We start from the raw sequence: 20,991 nt of genomic DNA, 5'->3' as shown, positions 1-20,991 counted from the left end.
CCTACATCACCTAGTTCTGGAAACCAACAGAGCTCTGTACTCCTGAGTCTCCTAGACCACAGAAAACAAAAGGTGACTTTTAACTTTGTACAGGTTCAGCAGCTATCTCCCCAGGTTCAATGTGCACAGTCTGCGAATCTTAAAGCATCTGCTTCTGGCCTGTCCTTGATGTAGATGGAAAGAGTCAGAGATAAACTCTGGCTCTTAGCTTCTCTGCAAGGAAAGAACTGCAACGTATCTAACACTCCAACCTCTGCAGTTGCATTCCAAGGAACTGCCTTCTATCCTGCCTCTCACAAGGCAATAGCATGACTTGATACTCTCCAATTTCTTGGGGCTCACTAAGAACAAATGTTCTTTGGACAAATACAAAGAGTTTAGAGGTACCTACAATCTCTGGTGGGGCTGACAGGAAGAACATATACATGAGACCAGTCTACCATGACTTGGAGTGGGGTTCTTTTATCTAATGAGCAAAAACTAACACAAAGAGTCAAGGACAATGAAGAAACAGGGAAATGTATTCCAAGTAAAAAAAAAAATCATATAAATCTCCAGAAGCCAACCCTAATGAAATGGAGATATGTCATTTGCTCGACACAAAATTCAAAAGGACAGTCATAAAGATGCTCACCAAGGTAAGAATAGCTATTCATGAACAGAGAAGTTCAATAAAAAGATAGACAGTATTAACAAGTACCAAACAGAAATCATCAAGCTGAAAAATACAATAACTAAACTAAAAAACTCAACAGAATGGTTCAAGAACAGACTAGATCATGCAGAAGGATTAGCAAATTTGAAGACACGTTATTGGAAATCATTCAATTTGAAGAGAGGGGGAAAAAAAAGTATGAGAAAGAATGAAGACAGCCTAAGGCGTATATCACTGAAAAGAATTTACGCCTTATCAATGTACCAGGAAAAGAGAGAGAGTGAGAAAGGGACAGAAAACATTCAAACAAATAATGGCAGAAAACTCCTGAAGTATGGAGAAGGAAATAGAAATCCAGATCCAGGAAGCTCAATAACCTAACTATGTTCATTTCAGCCTTATTCACAGCAGCCAAGACAGGGAAGTAATCTTAAGTTTCTGGCAATGAATGAAAGGGTAAAGAAAATGCAGAATATATACATGCTGGAATACTATACAGCCTTAAAAAAAGAAGGAAATTCTGTCACTTGTAATAACAAAGACAAAATTGAAGGACATTACACTAAGTGAAATAAGTCAGATACTATATGATCTCACTTATATGTAGAATCTAAAAAAGTTAATCTCATAGAAACAATAGAAAGGTGGTTACAAGAGTCTAGAAAGAGATAAATGGGGAAAGGGACGATGTTGATCAAATAGTACTGAGTCTCAGTTAGACCAGAGGAATATGTTTTAGTGATCTATTGCATGGCATGATGACCACAACTAATAATAATGTCGATTTCAAAATAGCTTAGATTTTTAACATTTTCACCACACACACAAAACAAATACACTAGTGAAGTGATGGATATATTAGCTTGATTGAATCTTTCTACAATGTATACACTGATGAAAACATCACATTGTATCCCATAAATGTACACAATTATTTCCTGTCAATTAAAAATAAATGAGAAAAAAGGGGACATTATACCTGTTAAAGCATATAATCTGACCTTGCTACTTACATATTATCAAAATTCCAAATTAAATTCATTATTACTCTAGTTTTAATGGTTTCATAAATACAAAAGTTGCTAGATAAGCAATACCAACATCTAAATATGCAAGGATGTTCAATTAAAATTTTATTTATAGAATCATACAATCACTCAGTAAAACCAAGCATTTGAACTCCAACCCCAATAAGTTCTTATTAATAAAATACCTATATCAAAAGTAATATGCTATAAGAACCCTACCTTAAATTGACCATCGGGATGAATTGCAATGTCATAAAATATAAGCCAAAATGTTCATTCAATAATTTTAATTACACCATAATTAAGTCCAGAACTATGCTTTTGCATAAGGTTGAATAAGGACACAACTGACAAGAGAAAACTGCTTTCTAAAGCATCATTTACTGCAATGTTACTTTATGCAGTAACCAATATCACAAGACTACAAATATTGAATAATTATGATATTTCTAAGTAGCATTTATTGCTATATTCGAATAAGAGTGAAATTTTAAGACTAAAATAATAGCGAAGAGTGGTGACACATGCCTGTAATCCCAGCTACTCAGGAGGCTGAGGCAGGAGAATCACTTGAACCCAGGAGGTGGTAGTTGCAGTGAGCCAAGATCACACCATTGCCTGGGCTCCAGCCTGGGTAACAAGAGTGAAACTCCATCTCAAACAAAAAAAAGACCAAAATAAGAGATAAGAGATTGCTGAACTTCATGTACTCACACTAAAAAATAAAAAAATAATAAAAATTTAAAAAAAGATTTAAAAAAGAATTAGATTCAAATTTTACCTAACGCTACCAAACCTCTGAGCTGACTCACCTGAAAGATGTGCAATGCTTACCTGTCTTGCAGTCATCGTTAGGATTAAATGAATACAGAAAAACAACAAAGCTCCAGTAGGAACTTGGTAAACAGTAGCTGTTAGATGTAGCCAGAATTCATTAAAACTTTTTTCAGTCTTTCTGATAATCATTAAGTATCTATACAATATAGGGTAGAATACTGTATTTTCCTCTAAAGATCAGATTTTACAATATTTTAATAGTAGAGCTGAAATGATTATTGTGGGTGAAGGGCACAGAATTCTCCAGGATATTACTTATATTTTACTTCTTCCTGAACCATTTGTAAATAATTCCAAAAAGTTTCTATAAGCCTGTTACCAACTGAAAATTACTCAGATGTCTATAGTAACAATCTTTAAGAACTCTGAGATTATGTTTCCTGAAATTTCAAGACCCTATCTGTTCAGCATACTTTAAATTTTCTGTAATATTAGGAGTCTTTTTGTGTGGTTTTTTGTTTCGTTTTGCTTTGTTTATTTTATTCTATAGAATCCCTCTGGTCACATATTTTCTAATAAAATTTACCAATGTCACATATACTAGAACACCAAAAAGAAAAAAAAATGCTTGATTAATGAGCATTACTGTCCTTAACCAGCTCAATAGAAAAAGAAGGCAGTCTTTCAATTATGCATATCAAATACACATATAGGAACACACAACTACTCACCTGAACATTGTTAAATACAAAGTAATAAAGCATACCTTCAAATAAGCAACTAGAAATCATACTAGTCTTCAGCTTCAATGAAGTGGTTAGAAAAGTTTATTTTGTGCTTAGGATATTTTTCTAAGGCATCACAAGTTACACATCCAAACTCCTCAATGGTATAATATTTTATATTCTAAAGGAGAGGACTTTAAAGAAAACTTGTATATTATGATACCGCAAGTCTAATGGATTTACATAGCAACAGAGCCTAGAAAGAAGAGGACATTAGAGAAATTATCTACTACATAATGGTCAGTTGATTCATTGTATTTATGATTTTCCCCCTTCTTGTAAGGTGAAAACTATGTATTCTAGCTATCTAAGGAGTAAAAATACACTAAATGTTCCAGCCTGTTGATTTCTACCTGTGAAATTCCACACAACATTAGCAGTTGGGAAAGAACAGGAGAATATGAAGTCTGCCTTTTAAAAAATATTAAAATGTTACGATTTTAAAATATCAAGCATTACAGACTATAAAATCAATTAAGAACTTTCTGTATATAAGGACAAAGACACATTTAAGACATATACAAGAAGATGCATTTTCCTGAGTAGAATGCAAACTTTGTTTTATATTAAGTTTCCGTGAATTTTCAAAATGTAAAATACCAAGGTTTTTCCACATCAGACAAAAATCAGGAATGTTCACCTTCACATCCAAAAATAAAAAGAAAAAAAGAACCAAAACAATTTCAAGTAGAAGTTCAGCAAGAATAATGTAAAATCTGAAACGAGTGGCCAAAATTTTAAATAATCAACAGACAGCTCAATTTGATGGATCTCTCAGTAAACTTCAGTTTGAAACAACAAAAAAAATACTGTTTACTAAAACATAAAAAATATTTCCTGGAAATTATCATCCAATTTGAAAAATAAAAAATGTAACCCATAGTAAATAAGAAAAATACAAGAGAAAATCAAAAGAATACCATGAACTTAAAAACTTCCTAAATCAGTAGCATATCATGTATTACCATGTGTAGAAAACTGTAATTAAGGTAAGGTAGTTTTTACTAGTTGTATAACCTAAAACCACAAGGAAATTTTGGAATATATCTCTAAAAAAAAAAAAAACATGTAATTATCACTGAAATACACATTTCTTGAGACAATGGGCAAAGTTCCCATTTATGGGAAATATCTTCTTTTTTTCACACAGTGAAACCAAGAAAAATCATATCAAATGAGAAATATTTTTCTCTACAATAATCTTGAATATCCTAATAATGCAATACTTGGGAAATGTAAATTTTCAAAACTCAGACTTGAAACATGTTATTATTAAACAAATATACATAAATCTTATTGCTTGGCACGATTTTTCAAAAATTAGAGAACTATTTAAACCACCATACTGTGCTTAAATCATTTTTAAAACTTGTAATACCTAGTGCTTTTATGTTCTGAATGTAGACTCTTCAATTTAAAAGCAATCTAGACTGAACCCTGCAATATTCAAGCAAGTCACAGTTCACTTCAAACCGAATGAAATGATTAATCTTCTGTTTTTATCAAAATCATTATTAAGATAACTATAAAATTCAACTAGGATTTATCTGTGGCCGACGATGGACCTAGAGAGCGTTGCCTTATGGCATTCTGTGGAAAATCTTTGTTTGTTCCTTCTTTACGTTCAGCTTCTTCTTCTGAAACATCTTCTTCATCTGCCTCTTGTTCTTCCTCCACTTTTTTCAAAGGTTTCACAGATTCTGATAATTTTTCTTAAAGACAAAGACCAAAAATGTATTTTTGTTGATGTATTAGATTTGCTTTAGAGTAAAATCAAGATACAATGACTTATATGCCCAAAAACTGCTTTGGCAATTATTTATCATGTTTGGATTTCCCAAAAGGAAAAAGTTATTCAAGACAAGACCAAAAAACACGATATTATAAAAACAAAAATTGGTTTGAGCCATCTTAGTTATTAAAGTCATTCTAATTACCCAACCATTTATAAACTGAACTGAATTTAATGAATCAGCATTAATGTTATGAATATGGAAGTTGTAAGAAAATATATAGCATTAAAAAGAACTGGTTGGTAGTAAGTTATCAGAACTTACTAATGTTGTACTGTCACTAATTGTGATAACCTCCACTGCTAAATTTGACTGGCTTAAAAAAAAAACTACCTCATATTAATTTGCTATTAATCATCTGGTCTACAAGTATACTAAAACTTCAACAGTATCTTTGTTTCAGTTCCCAGGGGAACAGAAATTACACATTTACAGTTAAAGGTTGTATTTCTGTCCATATCTTCTTCTGGTCTTATAAATGCGCTTCCCCTTATCCAACCCCCATATATGCTATTTTACTATGTTATAGTTACAATAAAATGTACAAATCTGAAGTGCACATTTCAATGAGTAAGTATTATACACACATACACATCCTTTCTATGTTTTACAGGGCCAGCTGCTAGTTAACTTAAGCCTAGAGCACACCATGGTGAGACACAGGAGACAGAACTGGGTCAAAGAGCTTTACTCTGTTCAATGATCTCAGACTGCCCCCAATCCTAGGCAATCCAGAATCATGGGGTCAGGGAAGGGGGACCTGCAAGGAAGGATTGGGTTAATAAGACAGAACAAACCATCGGAAAAAATTACTACTAGTGAACAGTCTGTTGTTTGGTCTGCCTGACATCCCTCTTTCTATTGGGCTAATAGCCCCTTCCCTATGCCACACCCCACGTGGTCCTGGTGAATATTAGTTTACAGCAGTGGTTCTCTAACAAGGATGAGTGGTTCTCTCCACAAGGAACACTTAACAATGTCTAGAGATATTTTTGCTTTTCACATCTGAGAAAGGCAATGCTACTGGCAAGTAGGAGGATGCTATTAAACATTCAACAGTGTATAAAACACAGTCCATCACAACTAAAAGTTATCTGGCCAAAAACGTCAATAGTGTCAAGGTTGAGAAACCCTGGTTTCTAAGAAGTGAGACATTTACACAGTGGAATGCACCAGAATTTCTCCAAAAAAATAGGTGGGTGTAGAAAAAAATGAATTTCCTTCTTATTCTTAGATTGTGACTATGAGTTGCTAAAACTACTTTATTCTAGTGACTGGAAAGAACTAAGCTGATCCAGATGTCCTTGTGGGCAGAGAAAAAAACAGGAAAAAAAAACTTCTAAAAAGCACCCAATTGAGAATTGAACAAGGAAGGTATGGAAAACTGAGTAAGTCAGAAACACAAAGCATCTTAACAACATCATTTGAGGCTTAAGGATCCAGTCAACCCTGATCTCAGACTTCTTTGCTACATAAACCAATAAATTCCAATTGTGCTTAACAGTAGATTGAACTGGGTTTCTTTAGCAACCCTAGCAACTCAAAATCAAGACAAGCACACATACTGGAAAACAACTCAAATCATGCGTTCTACTACGGAAGGGGCATGGCAATCTCACTTTTAAGTCTGGATTAATATTAGTTGTATTACTAAAAAAAAATAAATTACATAATCATATGCACAGTGATTACTTACTGAAAGCTTATTATGTGTTACCATGATAAATTGAAAATTACATACGTATCTTCAAAGTGTCATAATGATTCAATGGAGCAACGTGAAATTATTTCTGTCTCACAAAGGAGGATACATGCTCAGAGGGTAAGAAATGTCTGTCATACTGCTTTGCTATTAAGTGGTAGAGCTGGGATGCCCAGTCAGATCCCTCTGGCTCAGAAACCATGTTTGTTTTCTTTTTGAATAAAAAAACTCTTTATGCCTTTCAATCCCTCCAAATTAACAGATATTTAAAGGTAAAGACTTCTTTAGTGACTCTTACTGTGTATCATAATAGAGAACAGAAAAACTTCAGTAGCTTGACATGAATTAGTCATTTTAAAAATTTCATTTCCAAGGAATGAATTCCCTTATAACTTCCTAAAAGAGGTAGAGTATTATCTGTCATTTCCTTAGGTTCAACTCTTCTAAAGTTTCTAAAATTGTGCCTATTACACTGTCTTATCTTTCTTGTTTGAGAATACTTACCTATTTTTGTACACCAGTTATGTATTGCACAGAAAGGATTCTAGAAGAGTCAGTATTCTTTTAAAAAGTTTGTATGGTCAACACCAAAAGACAAGTTATTTTACACACAGGGGCCTATAGATTTTCCTATTGGTAACCACTTTTTCTAAGACGAGGGTTCTCAAATAGTGGTCCTCAGAGCAGCAACATCAACTTCACTTGCAGATTATTAGAAACGGAAACTCTTGGCCCCAACACAGAACTTCTGTGTCCAAAACCCGGGTGCAGAATAAGTAATCTGTTTCAACAAGTTCTCCAGGCAAGGCTCACTCTCAAGTATGCTCTAAGTGGTAAGACGATGCAGACTCCATCACCTACATCCTCAAAGAAATCAATCTATTCAGACTCCCAAAGTAAACTCTTGGGAGATTAGAGGACGACAGTGGCAATAATGATTCAGCCTGCATATTACATGAGTTAGTATGTACTTTGGTACATTTATGGGATCCAGTGCCAGCTGCACACTGATCACCCTACAGATTTTCTGACGGCTGTATGATTTATGTGAGGGTGAAGACAGAATATAAGAAAACCAAACATAATAGAGATGCTCCTTGATTTATGATGGGGTATGCCCTGATAAAGCATTCTGAAAATATCTCAAGTCAAAAAGGCATTTAATATACCTAACCTACCTTTACATACGTTGAAATATATTAATACACCTAATCTGCCCAGCATCACAAAAGTACTATATACTCCTGCATACCAGTAGCCCAGAATTGGTCAAAATTTAAAATTTAAAGTACAGTTTCTAGTAAATGCATATTCCTTTGGTACCATCGTAAAGTTAATTTTAAGTTGAATGACTGTAGGTCAGGGACCATCTGTATAGCTATTTTTATGTAGTATCTTTTTATATACTAAATTAAATCTTACATTTTATTCACAATTTAAAAGTTGGTGAGTAAACATTTTATATTAATTTCACTTCAAAAACCTTAAACCTAACAATATATTTGTCATTCAAGCAATCTGTGCTTATGGTTTTTTTCTATACGTCAGTGGCCCTTGTTGGATAAAATTATTCCATCCTCTATGCATGTCCTTTTTGGTATCAATACAACTATCTAAGAAATGAAACGATGACCTACCAGTTATGAAAGGACAAATTACCCCATAAATGTAATCTCCATAGACTTCATTTCAGAAATTTTGATCTCAATAAGCCCTAAGTTAAGAAAGACATGATAAATGAAGGAATGTCAGGCCACAAGTCTGATTTAGTTGAAGACTAAGCTTTGTCACTTCTGTGTGACTGTGAACCTTAGTTTCAAGTAAAAAATGGGAGCAGTATCACCTATGCACTCTACTACAGAGCTGCTGAAAAGCAAACAGGGTAACAGATACGTAAAAATTCTTTAGAACTGTAAATATAAAGGCTTCCATTAACGGTACAATTACAAGATTGTTAAATGCTTGTAATAAATTGTTCTGTAGTACAGTTCAGTGTCAATGACATCCTAAATCAACTATAGGGATTGCTTTTCCCAATATCCTACCACAAAAAAAAACTTACAATTGGCTGGCATTCAAAGAATAATCTTCAAATGTGGTGGCCAGTATACTAATGAATGACTTCAGAGTAGAATATATTCCACTTATAAATTTATACCGAATAAATATTGTTAAATAGCCACATGCTATATGCAATGTTAGAATTCTCCATAATATAAGAGTCAAGAAAATAACAATGTTCCAAAATCCACTGGACTACATTCTTACATGATATACATCTCCTCTACCTCCCCTTATGCCATAGCTGATAAAGACCAACAACCCACAATTAGAATTCTAAGCTGGAAGAGCAACCTGTGAAATGTGTGATTGTGATTACGGAAATGAACAGGGCTATAGCGAATAAAAAATAAACACTTTAAAATATACTCACTTGAAGGGTATGGCTGTGGTCTGCGCCTTTTTGAAGGACAAAGGCAATCTGCCACAAATATCATACACTGTAAAAATAAACATTATAAGAAATCTGAATGTAGAATATATGTCACAGCTAATGTAACTATTTTAAATTATCACATTTTAATATATCTTTCTTCCAACCACTCCAAAAACGAAACACTTACAAGTCCTAGTAACAGTCCAGAAAGCAGAGTTACTAAAGCAAAAATAGTATATGATCCCCACACTGGCAATCCAAGGTCTTCAATAAAGTAGTTATGGCAAGTCTAAAATCAAAAGGAAAAAAAAACTAAAAATTTGTTCATTTTTGTTAAAGTGGCAGCAGTAAAAATGTTTAAGATAAAAATATTTTAGTCCATACCCTGATCCACATAGATAGCTGAAAGAGTGCTGACATACTACTCATCCTAAAAATAAAAGAGATGATTAAAAAACTGAATAACATACATAGCTTTGTCTATATATCCTATTTTCTACTCTGTAATTTCCCCAACATGACAGATTTTATTGCTGTTAATCAATACTAGTGATACATCACTAATTTCATGCCTGTAATAAGGCTTGTTCATGAAAACTAAGTTTCTAAATTTTTACTACCATGTGACATCCTTATAAATAAAAACACTTGACAATATTTTTTCCTTTTCTCCTACTGTTTTAACAGTAACATTTTGTCTTTCATCTGATTACTTCTCCAACACACACTGAGTAAAGGGTTACAAGTTCCATGAAACCAGTTGGAAAACTAAACTCTTATTCACCCTTAACAGCCTTCAAAGCATGACCAAATGGAGGCTCAGGGAAGGACTGGAAACAGTTGTCAAGCTGATTCTTCCCACTTAAGAACTATTCCTCTTTTTTATTGAAATTAATTAACATTTACAAGAGCATTAGTTTGACAAGTTTTAACATAGGAAATAAATGCTAAGTCATCATATAAGTAAAAATTAGTATTTTACATAATTAAATCCAGGTAATTCAGATGGGCAGTTTTAAAAAGGCATGCTTCAGAAATAAGAAAAGTCTGTGAGTTCCCAATTGTAGCTGCCTGAAAACAGACTTACAAGCAACTACTTTCTTCTACTGGAGAAGGACAAGATTCATTTATGAGATGAGATTTCAGAGAACAAAAATCAGTTATATTTTTAGTTCAACATAGAAAGGTTATTTTCTGTTGTTTAAAAGCCAAGTGAGAAGAGAAACAAGGAACTGAAATATAAAGCACTATATAGCCTCACTGTAATCTGCAGTAATTTATTTCAGGAACAGTAGGTTCCAAAATTGGGTTGGGCATGGTAGTTCAACGGGTGAGTGTTGACAGGGCTGATCTTTCTCCCATTCCCAGAATCTAGAGCATTTCTCTCTTACATGATTACTGTCCCAACTCCTTATCCTCCAAGGGTAAGTGTGGTGACAGGACAGGAAGAGACAGCTTGGCCACACAGGATCAGTCCCTGATGACTTCAGCAAAACTCACTATTCCCAGTGGCCTCTCAAACGACCAGTGAGGCCTCGTATCCCAACAGCAAAGCAGAAAGCATGCTTGCTATTTCCAATCCTTATCACTCCATAGCCACTTGCTAAGATGAAATTCGTTTACCCTCTAGATATCTATAAAGCTCAGTAGTTAGGCATGCTATTACAGTCACTGTTATATACACCATTCATATAAGAAGTTATCGGACAGGTGGAATAACCAACCAAACATAATTCAATTACTTTACATCAAGAGTTGAAGTTTGCAATTTAGTTGGCATCAGCAGTTTCTGACAGTCTCTATGGAGACAGAACATTAAAAAAAAAAAACTGAAGTCTGGAGGTAGCATGAGTACAAGTTTGGGCCTACTCATTCCAATTATTACACAAGAGTGACAGCTTTACCCATTACGCTGTGAATACTCTTAGGGGCATTTTGCTTTTGATGATACAAATGATCAAATCTACCAAGTGAAAATATTCCTGAAAAGGTATACAAGACTTCTATAAAATGCCTTCTCTAACTCAAAAAACATGAAAATATGTTTGACTTAGGTCAAACTAAAAAGATCAAACATGTAATAAATGTGGATATACCTTAAGAGCTCAAGAAACGAATTGAGTATAAATATTTTATTTAGATAAAATATAATTACCTGTTCCAATTAATTATGAAATGGGTAAGAGACAAGGCCTTCATACTTACAGAACAGAATCTGGACCAAACCATGATGAAACAGGCTCAATACTCTTCCACTCTTTATCACTTATAAAGTTTATGAAGTCCTTCTTAGTCCTTGGACCCTGATAGCGCCTAAATTCACCATCTTTACAACTAAAGAGAATCACAATTAAATATTTTCCAGCACTGAGAAATAATTTAATATTTATTTTGACACTTTTTCACCTCATTTTATAGTCAATTCTAACATTCAAAAGCATGAGCAATGTACGAGTATTAATAGCAAATGATACTATTTACCTACTCATGACTATTAGCCCCTAATTTAATTAAATGAGGTTATTTTTTTAAAAATCATAAGCCTTAAAATGTTGCTACTGTTATTCTTCCAAATAATAAAACCATGAAATATAGGTAAGTAGATAAATCTCAGAAAGGTACTTTTAAACCTTATGTGTAATACACATATTAAAAGTATATAAAAATTATTAGAGTAGTGCTTAGCACACAGTAATTATTAGCCGTTGTTAAGCTATAACAAATTTTTAAGGTATTTTCCTAGTACTTTTGGCCATAATAGCATCACCTCAGCCACCCTGCTTCCCTTCCTCTCATTTCAGTGACTATTTACAGTCAGCTTTGCAGACTTCCTTAGATCCACCTCCTCCTTCCCGTTCCCAATGTAGAAAGTTCTGTCAGAGTCATACATGTTCTCTTGGTTCCCACATCTTTAAGTGCAAAACCTGAACAGCTCCCTATTAGGGACCTATTAAGTAGGGTTAAGGGACCCTTTATCCACCCAGAGGTAAAGACCACAAGGAAGCCCCCTCCTCCACCCCCACCAAAACACAAAGCTTTTGTGAACTGTCATTGGAGCTATTCTTTGAAGCATAGGTAGGATTTCAACAGGCAGAAAATAGGAGAAAGGACACAGTAAAAAAATTTTGACTAAAATAAAAAGGGCAGCAAATTCCAATAAGATCAGGGGGCACTAGGAAGTGAAAAGGAAAGGAGAGACTGAAAGGGCATATGGGGAAAAGGACTGACTGAGAAGGGCAGGACAGAAGCACTTATGGAGACAGAGAACAGAAATTCAAACAGATGTAAAGGGAGTAGGGGTGAATTTTAAAAACATGAAAAAAAAGGGCGGGCAAAGAAAAGCAAGATACAAACACCAAGAATTGTCAACTTATTTTCAGTAACTCCTGGTATTTAACCTACCAGCTACATGATGTTAGGGTACAGAGCAGGCACACAGGCTTGAGAGTTCATATCCCCAATTGAGAAGATAAAGTCAAACTAATAGACCTGACACTGAAGACTATATAACCTTGCTCATTCTGATTTAATACTCAGCTGTCACCCACTAAGCTATCCAAGGCTGTACAACAGCACTTTCTTAGCTACTTTTTGGACATATCATGTTCCTGTTAATGACTGTTTACAAGATTGTCCTCAGAACAAAATGCTTACCCTGTACTCTTAAAATTCCACTTCCAAGGTTTCATTTAAACCCCATATTCGCTAGGAACTACTCTAGTTAACAGTGATTTCTCATTTATCCAATTTCCCACAGTATTCACCACTACTTTGGACTCATAATTACTTATCACACCATTTCACAAGAACATCGCTTTCTAAAGCAACGGTAAATCTTTGAGAACAGAGACAGTTTCACATATCACTCAACTACCTAAAGGCACCTAGGATAACACTAAGCAAAATAAGCCCTCTAAAATGCCTGCTGAATATAATGTGATTACCTTGGCTCTTCAAACAGGATCCAAGCCAGAGGCCTACTACTTCTGATTACACTATAATGCATACTTCTCCACAACTGAGAATCTTCAAATACTTACTGATAAATAGTAGGAAGGGCAGTTATGATAAACCGTCCACTCAATCCTACAAATAAAGAACACACAGAAGGTTTTACATGGGCCAATCACTGACTACTTAGAAGTTGACTCTGAATTATTTAAATAGGTACTAATAGGAAAGAATATGAAATTATACCTAATAGGTGAGCTTTGTAATACATAACTTAAAAATGAATTATGTACTTAGAGCAACTTTAAAAAACACAATACTGCACATCATCTCAGTTTAAAAGTATGCAGAATTAGAGTACTAAATACATTTTTAAATAAAAACACTTCATCATTTATGCCACTAAGACTACTAGTAATTAGTCATGAGCAAGCACAAGGTAATAGGGTCTTAGATCTAAAATCAACTTGACATTCAACAGACAGTTTATGGTGCTGCTAAAAATGGAAAATACTATGACTCTTTCACAAGACAGGCAAAAACAGCAGCAGCTAACATTTATTATTAGCCATGTGTCAAGCACTGATAGAACAGAGACTTGACCTGTCTGGGCCTCAGTTTTCTTATCTGTAAAATGGGGACATTACATATTTCATGCGGTTGTATAAAGATTAAATAACAAATACAAGATACTCGGAAGAATGCTATAATAGGCAAGCACTCAATAAATATTACTTATTATTACCATTTGGGATGGGGCAGCCAAGAACCCAAGGGTAGTGTGACTAGCAGCAATGGTAAGATGAGGATGGTCTGAGAAAGGAGACTCCCTAAGGGCAGGACCTGCCACTGGTTCAGGGACCAAGTCAGGAGTACACCTGACCTCACAACTATACAAGGGCTTTGTATTTAGTAGCCCACATCCTCAAATCATAGGTTCTAAATTTAAAACTCCATTTCAGAGATTCAGGGAATCTTCCTTTGTCAAGGAATGTGACCTTGACTCTACAAAATCACTCAACCACATGCTCCTTATTCTGAAGTTTGGTGTGGATGCAAATATGGCTTGGCCAATGTTCACCTGAACCACAGTGTTCTAGAACTTCTCAAAGGCATCTTACACATTAGTCTGGGGCCTGGGATGCAAGGAACAACACATCAGAGGCAGTTATGTGGGCAAGAATAAAGAGAGGGTAATGTCTTCAAGAACCATTAAAGCAACACATTCAAGAAACGATGTGTATACACAACCAGGGAATCTCCATTTTGCAGACACTGCACACTAAGCCCCCATCAGGGAGGTGGACAAGTCAGGAGGTTAACTAGTTGCAGGCTGTTAGGTTTTCAAAACCTAATAAAAGGTAGAGTTACGGAAGACCATGTAATGTAGAAAATAGGATAAACATAACCCAAACAGCAAAGAAGCAAAACTAACCAAAAAACTGACAGTACCTGGCTGCTCTGTGACATCTACTTTTGCAACATTAACTTCAAGATCTTCTCCCCATTCAGCAAAACTTTCCCATTCTGGTTGAAGATTTTGACAAGCAGGGCACCACGGGGCATAACTAAAAAATACAGATTTAAAAAAAAAGAGTTAAGCACTTCAATATGACCATTTATCTTGGGATAAAAAATTTTAATGTATAATTTATAATGAGTATTTTATATAAAAATACTGATGGCAGCAAAGTGGTTAATTTTATGCAGATGAAAAAGTTTCAAGTGAAGATCTAACAACCCGGAAATGAAGAATGATGAACTGGTGATGCTAATCAAATGAAATTCTGAGAATAAGACACAAGGACTTTTTCACATGCAAAACAGCTCTTTAAAAAGCCTTTGCATTTCTCTATTAACATGTGGCTACAAGAAAGCTCAAGATCAAAGTTAGAGTTTACCAATTTTAATAATTTACATGGCAGAGTCACAAATGCAAAGTGTTGGAAAAACAGAAGTGTCCTAGGCTTTGGCGAATAGAAAAGCACAAATTCCATCTCAAGGTGACAACCACTACCAAGTAGGATTGCCATAAAGGAAGCTGGCACAGTAAAGCTGGCTATTAATATTTAAAAGAAGATGGAGATTTGCATTTTTATATAAGACTGTTACCTCAAAAAATAACCCACACGCAAATACTAAGCAGGCCAAACAAAACTCTTGGCCAGCTAGGTCATCCTTTTTCCAAGACCTTGGATTTACAAACGTAAGCATATTAGTATTTAAATTACTCCTCTGACATTCATTATGTCCCTGGGACATTATTTTTCCACTTTATCGTATATTATCTTATAATTCACCTAACGGTTTATTTTTAACAAAACCAGGAAGAATAAAGCCTAAACCAGTTAAACACAAAAATACAGTTTCTGTACTTCACATTTTCTTCCCTTGTTTTACAAAAACCAAACTCCTAAAATAGACATTGTAGAACAAGACAAACTGGTACTATAAAAGCCAAGCTCCTAACAATAAATAGTATTACAATGAAAATATCTCCATGACAAAACTTCTGACCAGAAATGGATTTACTGAAGATAATTCACTTGTAATTAGGAGCAGACTATTGCTAAAACTACTAAATTCCTTGTTTTTCAGGTTCGTTTTGTTGCTCAGTTACTTTTTTATTTTTTGAAACAGGGTCTCACTTTGTTACCCAGGCTGGAGGGAGCCCAGTGGTGCGATCTGGGCTCCCTGCAGCCTCAACCTCCTGGGCTCAAGACATCCTCCCATCTCAGGCCCCCAAGTAGCTGGGACTACAGATGCCTGCCCAGCTAATTTTTCGTATTTTTTGTAGAGACTGGGTTTTGCCATGTTGCCCAGGCTGTCTGTTGCTTTCTAAAGACTTAACTTTAGAATCTCTATTTAAGGAAAAAGAGAAACTACTACCCTATAGCATAATTTCAGAGAGATGCTCCAACATGGATTTACCTCATACTCAATGTTTTGTTAGTCTTGTTCTCCTTAATACTACTTCTGATTGCTGTATTTATATAGTTTGATCATAAAGAGTTTAAAAATATCCTTGAGTAATACTTGACTGTATTTTGCATATAAACACAGGATCTCTGTCGCTTAAAAAACTGCCCTGTAACACTATTTTACAGGCATGATCTAAAACAAGTTACTCATGACAATGACTGAAAAACAGTGTCACTTGTCATAGTTCTTCTCCCCTGAAGCTTTCAATGGTGCCTGAAAATTCATTTCAGAGTTGCAGATTATATACATACTGTGACTATTTCCCTTTATCTTACCCTCCATATAAATGTTGTAAGTTTTGTGGGGTGTTTTGTTTTGTTTTGTTTTTTTCTGAAACAGAGTCTTGCTCTGTCACCCAGGCTGGAGGGCAGTGGTGTGATCTCAGTTCACTGCAACATCTGCCTCCCAGGTTCAAGCAAACCCTCCTGCCTCAGCATCCAGAGTAGCTGGGACTACAGGTGCGAGCCACCATGCCTGCTAATGTTTAGGACAGACAAGATTGCACCTGGTTAGCCAGGATTGTCTCGATCTCCTGACCTCGTGATCCTCCCAACTCGACCTCCCAAAGTGCTGGGATTAGAGGCCTGAGCCACCGATCCAGGCCGGGGGGGTGTGTGTGTGTGTGTGTGTGTGTGTGTGTGTGTGTGTTTAAAATAACTCAGGATTTACTGATTTAGCCTCTGAGTTCTCCCTAAGGGATGTCACTTTCACTGGCCTCCTTAACTTGACAACCCTTGTTGCATCCATCACACAAGAAAACACTCACTTGAACCGTCTTCTTTTAATTTTTATCTATGAACTTATTTATTTCTCTATGTTGCCCAGGATGTCTTGAACCTCTGGGCTCAAGCCATCCCCATACCTCAAACTCCTGAGTAGCGTATGTCATTTCCAGCTGAACCTTTTTAAAGAAGATGGTGTTCTAACAACAATTATTGCATGCCTACTGTGAAGAGCCAAAAAAAATCCAGCATAGCAATATCTGCATAGGTTAACTAACGTATATAGGTATCCTCTTACTCATTTGTAAAATGTGAAAAACACCTGTCAAAGAGAATTTGTAGGGAATTAAATATGGTATGCGTGTAAAAGTGCTTAGTGGTGTCCAGTACACAGTTAATACTCATTAATCATGCTTTTACTATTACCAGTAATACTGCTAATATGTATAATACCACCACCAACACTTAGTATCTAAAGCAAAGGCTTTAGTTACTTTCTTTCCCACCGCTGCAGAACGGGCAATCTTAAATTGAAATCGCCACACAAGATACATGATTTATTTCAAGCAATAAATGATGATCTGGCGCTCTTGACAGTGGATAATAATCACATTAATACATTAATTTTATCTTTTAATGTAATACCATTTACAAAGACCTAGGAGTCACAATCCAGGGTATTCTCTACAGTGCAAAGACACCAAAAGGAAAAATGAGATGAGGAATGAAAAAGAGAAAGCAAAAGAGGACGGAAAAAGAGAAAACGAAAACTTAAATAACCCAACTTGAATTTACTCAGCACTTACAATAAAAAGGAAACCTAACTTACCCGTTAAAAAAAAAAAAAAAGCTTAAAAGCCCCAAATTCCAACACCATAAACAGACCATCTTTTAAGGACAAAAGGAGAGGAGAGATTTTGCTCAATATTCTCTTCCGTAAAGTGTGGTGAAAACAAGGGAAGTCTGTGAAAAATCACTCTAAATTAACTACTTGGACACTAGGTAAGACACTTCCCTCCCCGGGCTCCAATCGCATCCTCAAAGTTATGAAAAATGTCACAATTTGCATTGGCGCTAACCCTTTAGGCTCACCACAGCCCCAGAAACGAAACAAGGGTGCACACCAGAAGAAACTTAACATTCCCGGGTAAGAGACAAGGGGGTGGGACCAAGCCGGCGGCAGATCCCAAGATGAGTTTCTGGAGCCGCAGAACTCAGGGATGCTAGCTCCGCAACTCGGAGGCACAGTCCTGGGGAGCGTGGGACCTGCCTGAGGAACGTGTGGGATGAAGTCGTGTGTCCAGGCACGGACGTAGGACCCTGGCCGCCCGGGACAGCCACCCCGCACTCACAATTCTATCATCCAGTCTCCTTCCAGCAGCTCTCTCCAGTTCTCGTCCGTGATAACGCGAACGTTGCTGCGCCGCCCGTGGGTCCAGGGAGGACCCCAAAGCAACAGCACCAGGACTGCGAGGGGAACTGCAAGACTCCCGGAGGGCGCCATGTCCGCGGCTCGCCCACCTCACAGCAAGCGCGGCGGCCCCTCCTCCCCGTCACTGCTCCCACTTCCGCCCTCACGGGCCGCTCCGCGTATGCGCACTACGGCGCTGCGAGGTGCGCGTCTAGAGGACTCTCAATGCGCATGTCGGGAGCCTGATTCCAGTGAGTGGTGGAGTCGGGAAAGAAGGAAGGAGACGTCTACTCAGTGCGCATGACAGAAAAGCGGAATCTTCTGCCGCCTAGGGTGTCCCAATATTGCGGGGAAGGAACAGAGCAAAAGGAGGCGTGGTGTAGAAAGTGGGGCGGTGTTTTGAGGAAGAAGGGCTTAAAAGTCGCTCCCAGGATTTTGGCGCCAAATGGTTAGTTAGCGTCTGCTTACTCAAGCAAATTGGTAAGTTCATAATGTGCTAAAGCAGTTTTCCAATTAAATGTCCTTCAGAGACAATGTAGTAAAGCTACTGGATTTTTATAGGAGTCGGAATATTGGTTTATTTGTGAGAGATTATAGACAGGGAAAGTGCAGAGGAACCTTATGGTTATGTTGGATGTATATGAACAGGAGTTACACGGGCGTACGTATATGTTTTTTTTTTTAAAGAATCAAGCTGTACATTTTAAGACAGTGCAGTTTATGCACTTTCAGGTGTATGTTATCACTCAATTAAAAAAAATTCAGTAGGTACAGAGGTCCTAGGTCAGTACTTCAAAAGGGAACCGGACACATAGGCTTGTAACATATATTTGAGTTTTTTTCTCTCAAACATTTCTAACTACAAATGCCAACCAAAAGGTGCACTGTCCCATCAGTCAAATGAAAATAGTTACTAGTCAGGCCCAGTGGCTCACGCCTGTAATCCCAGCACTTTGGGAGGCCGAGGCGGGCGGATCACTTGACGTCAGGAGTTCGTGACCAGCTTGGCCAACATAATGAAATCCCGTTTCTACTAAAAATACAAAAATTAGCCGGGCGTGGTGGCGGCCGCCTGCAAGCCCAGCTACTCTAGATGCTGAGTCAGGAGAATCACTTGAACCCAGGAGGCAGAGATTGCACTGAGCCGAGATGGTGCCTGGGTGATACTCAGTCTTAAAAAAAAAAAAGGAAATACTTGCCATTACCTCACCTCACCTTTTCAACTTAATTAGTATCAGTTAGTCCCCTTCCCCACCCCTCCACTGAATACCCCTCTCAAGGACAGCAGAGACCTGCAAGATAAAACCCAATTGTTTCTTCATCTAGCGTGACTTCCAGCCTAGTTCTACCAAGCTCATTGAAACACTACTGTGTTGCTTTCTAAGCAGCTCACTTGTTTTTCTCTACACTAGCTGATCCTTCTCAAACTTCTTGGCTGATCCTCCTTTACTTAACTTCCGGACATTGGCATCCCCACGATGATTTACTGCCTCCACCCCCAGTCCACCCTACTCCCATTCCCTGCCTTTCTCTTCAAATAAACTTTCTCTAAAAATTCCTCCAAATAACCTCGCCTTTCTCTTGAAATTTCTCCAAATAACCTCAGCCTGGCTTTTCTTTCTTTCTTTTTTTGAGATGGAGCTTTGCTATTGTTGCCCAGGCTAGAGTGCAATGGTACGATATCGGCTTATTGCAACTTCTGCCTCCCAGGTTCAAGCGATTCTCCTGCCTCAGCCTCCTGAGTAGCTGGGATTACAGGCCTGCGCCACCACTCCCAGCTAATTTTGTTGGGCGGGGTTTCTCCATGTTGGTCAGGATGGTCTCAACTCCCGACCTCAGGTGATCCAACCGCCTTGTCCTCCCAAAGTGCTGGGATTATAGGCGTGAGCCACCACGCCTAGCCTTAAACCTGGCTTTAAACGCCTTCAGTAATTGAAGGCCTGTCATTCAGGAGCTGATCCTTCTGGGAGCTACACGCACATGTATTCAACTCCTTGCTGACATCTCTTGGATATCTAATAGACAGCTGGTGAAAAGAAAATAAATCTTGGGGCCCCAAAATAATTAAGCTAAAGGGAAAAGTCAAGCTGCAAACTGCATAGGGCAAACCTGCCTTCCATTCTATTCAAAGTCATCCCTCTGCTCCCTGATACAGATGCAAACCTGACTGCCTCCTTTGGAAAGACTAATTAGGAACTCAAAAGAATGCCACCATCTGTCTCTTACCTACCTCTGACCTGGAAGCCCCCTCCCTGCTTCAAGTTTGTCCTGCCTTTGCTTTGACTTGTCCCACCTTTCCAGGCGAAAACAATGTTCATCTTACATATATGCTGATTGATGTCTCATGTTGCCCTAAAATGTATAATATAAAATCAAGCTGTGTTCCAACCACCTTGGGCACATGTCCTCAGCATCTCCTCAGGCTATGTCATGGGTATGTGTTCTTAATTTTGGCAAAATAAACTTCCTAAATTGACTGAGATGTGTCTCAGATTTTTGGGGTTCACAAGCTCAAACATCAAATGGCCAAAAAGATAATTCTTGATTCTCCCTCTGCTGGTCTTCCATCCACTGAGGAGCCCCAAAGTTCACCAGGTTGCTCTAGCCAAAAATGTACATGTTGATTCTTTTTTTTTATAGAGAGACTGTTATGATTTCCATTCTTTTGCATTTGCTGAACATGTTGATTCTTTATTGTTCTCTCTCTTCACTTTCTCCTTCTGTATCCTATGAGAAAATCTTGTAAAC

The 20,991-nt window shown here is 37.0% G+C and overlaps 1 protein-coding gene and 1 non-coding gene across 2 annotated transcripts; both read right to left on the bottom strand.

The window, feature by feature from the left end:
• Positions 1-3,269: 3,269 nt before the first annotated feature.
• TMX1 (thioredoxin related transmembrane protein 1) lies at positions 3,270-18,430 on the bottom strand. The gene is made up of 8 exons (XM_002753899.7): positions 18,185-18,430; positions 14,581-14,696; positions 13,218-13,263; positions 11,383-11,511; positions 9,562-9,607; positions 9,365-9,466; positions 9,175-9,241; positions 3,270-4,957 (listed from the first exon to the last, which is right to left on the bottom strand). The coding sequence occupies exons 1-8, from the start codon at positions 18,334-18,336 to the stop codon at positions 4,782-4,784; spliced, it is 834 nt and encodes a 277-aa protein (XP_002753945.3). The 5' UTR covers positions 18,337-18,430; the 3' UTR covers positions 3,270-4,781.
• Positions 14,323-14,460, bottom strand: LOC118145329 (small nucleolar RNA SNORA70). The gene has a single exon (XR_004730451.1). It is a non-coding gene; the product is annotated as a small nucleolar RNA SNORA70 (small nucleolar RNA).
• Positions 18,431-20,991: the final 2,561 nt, after the last annotated feature.

The sequence above is a fragment of the Callithrix jacchus genome, chromosome 8 (assembly GCF_049354715.1).
Source record: "Callithrix jacchus isolate 240 chromosome 8, calJac240_pri, whole genome shotgun sequence".
NCBI classification, from domain to species: Eukaryota; Metazoa; Chordata; class Mammalia; order Primates; family Cebidae; genus Callithrix; species Callithrix jacchus.
Note: the sequence above shows the minus strand (reverse complement) of the source record. Positions and strands in the feature narration are given on the sequence as shown.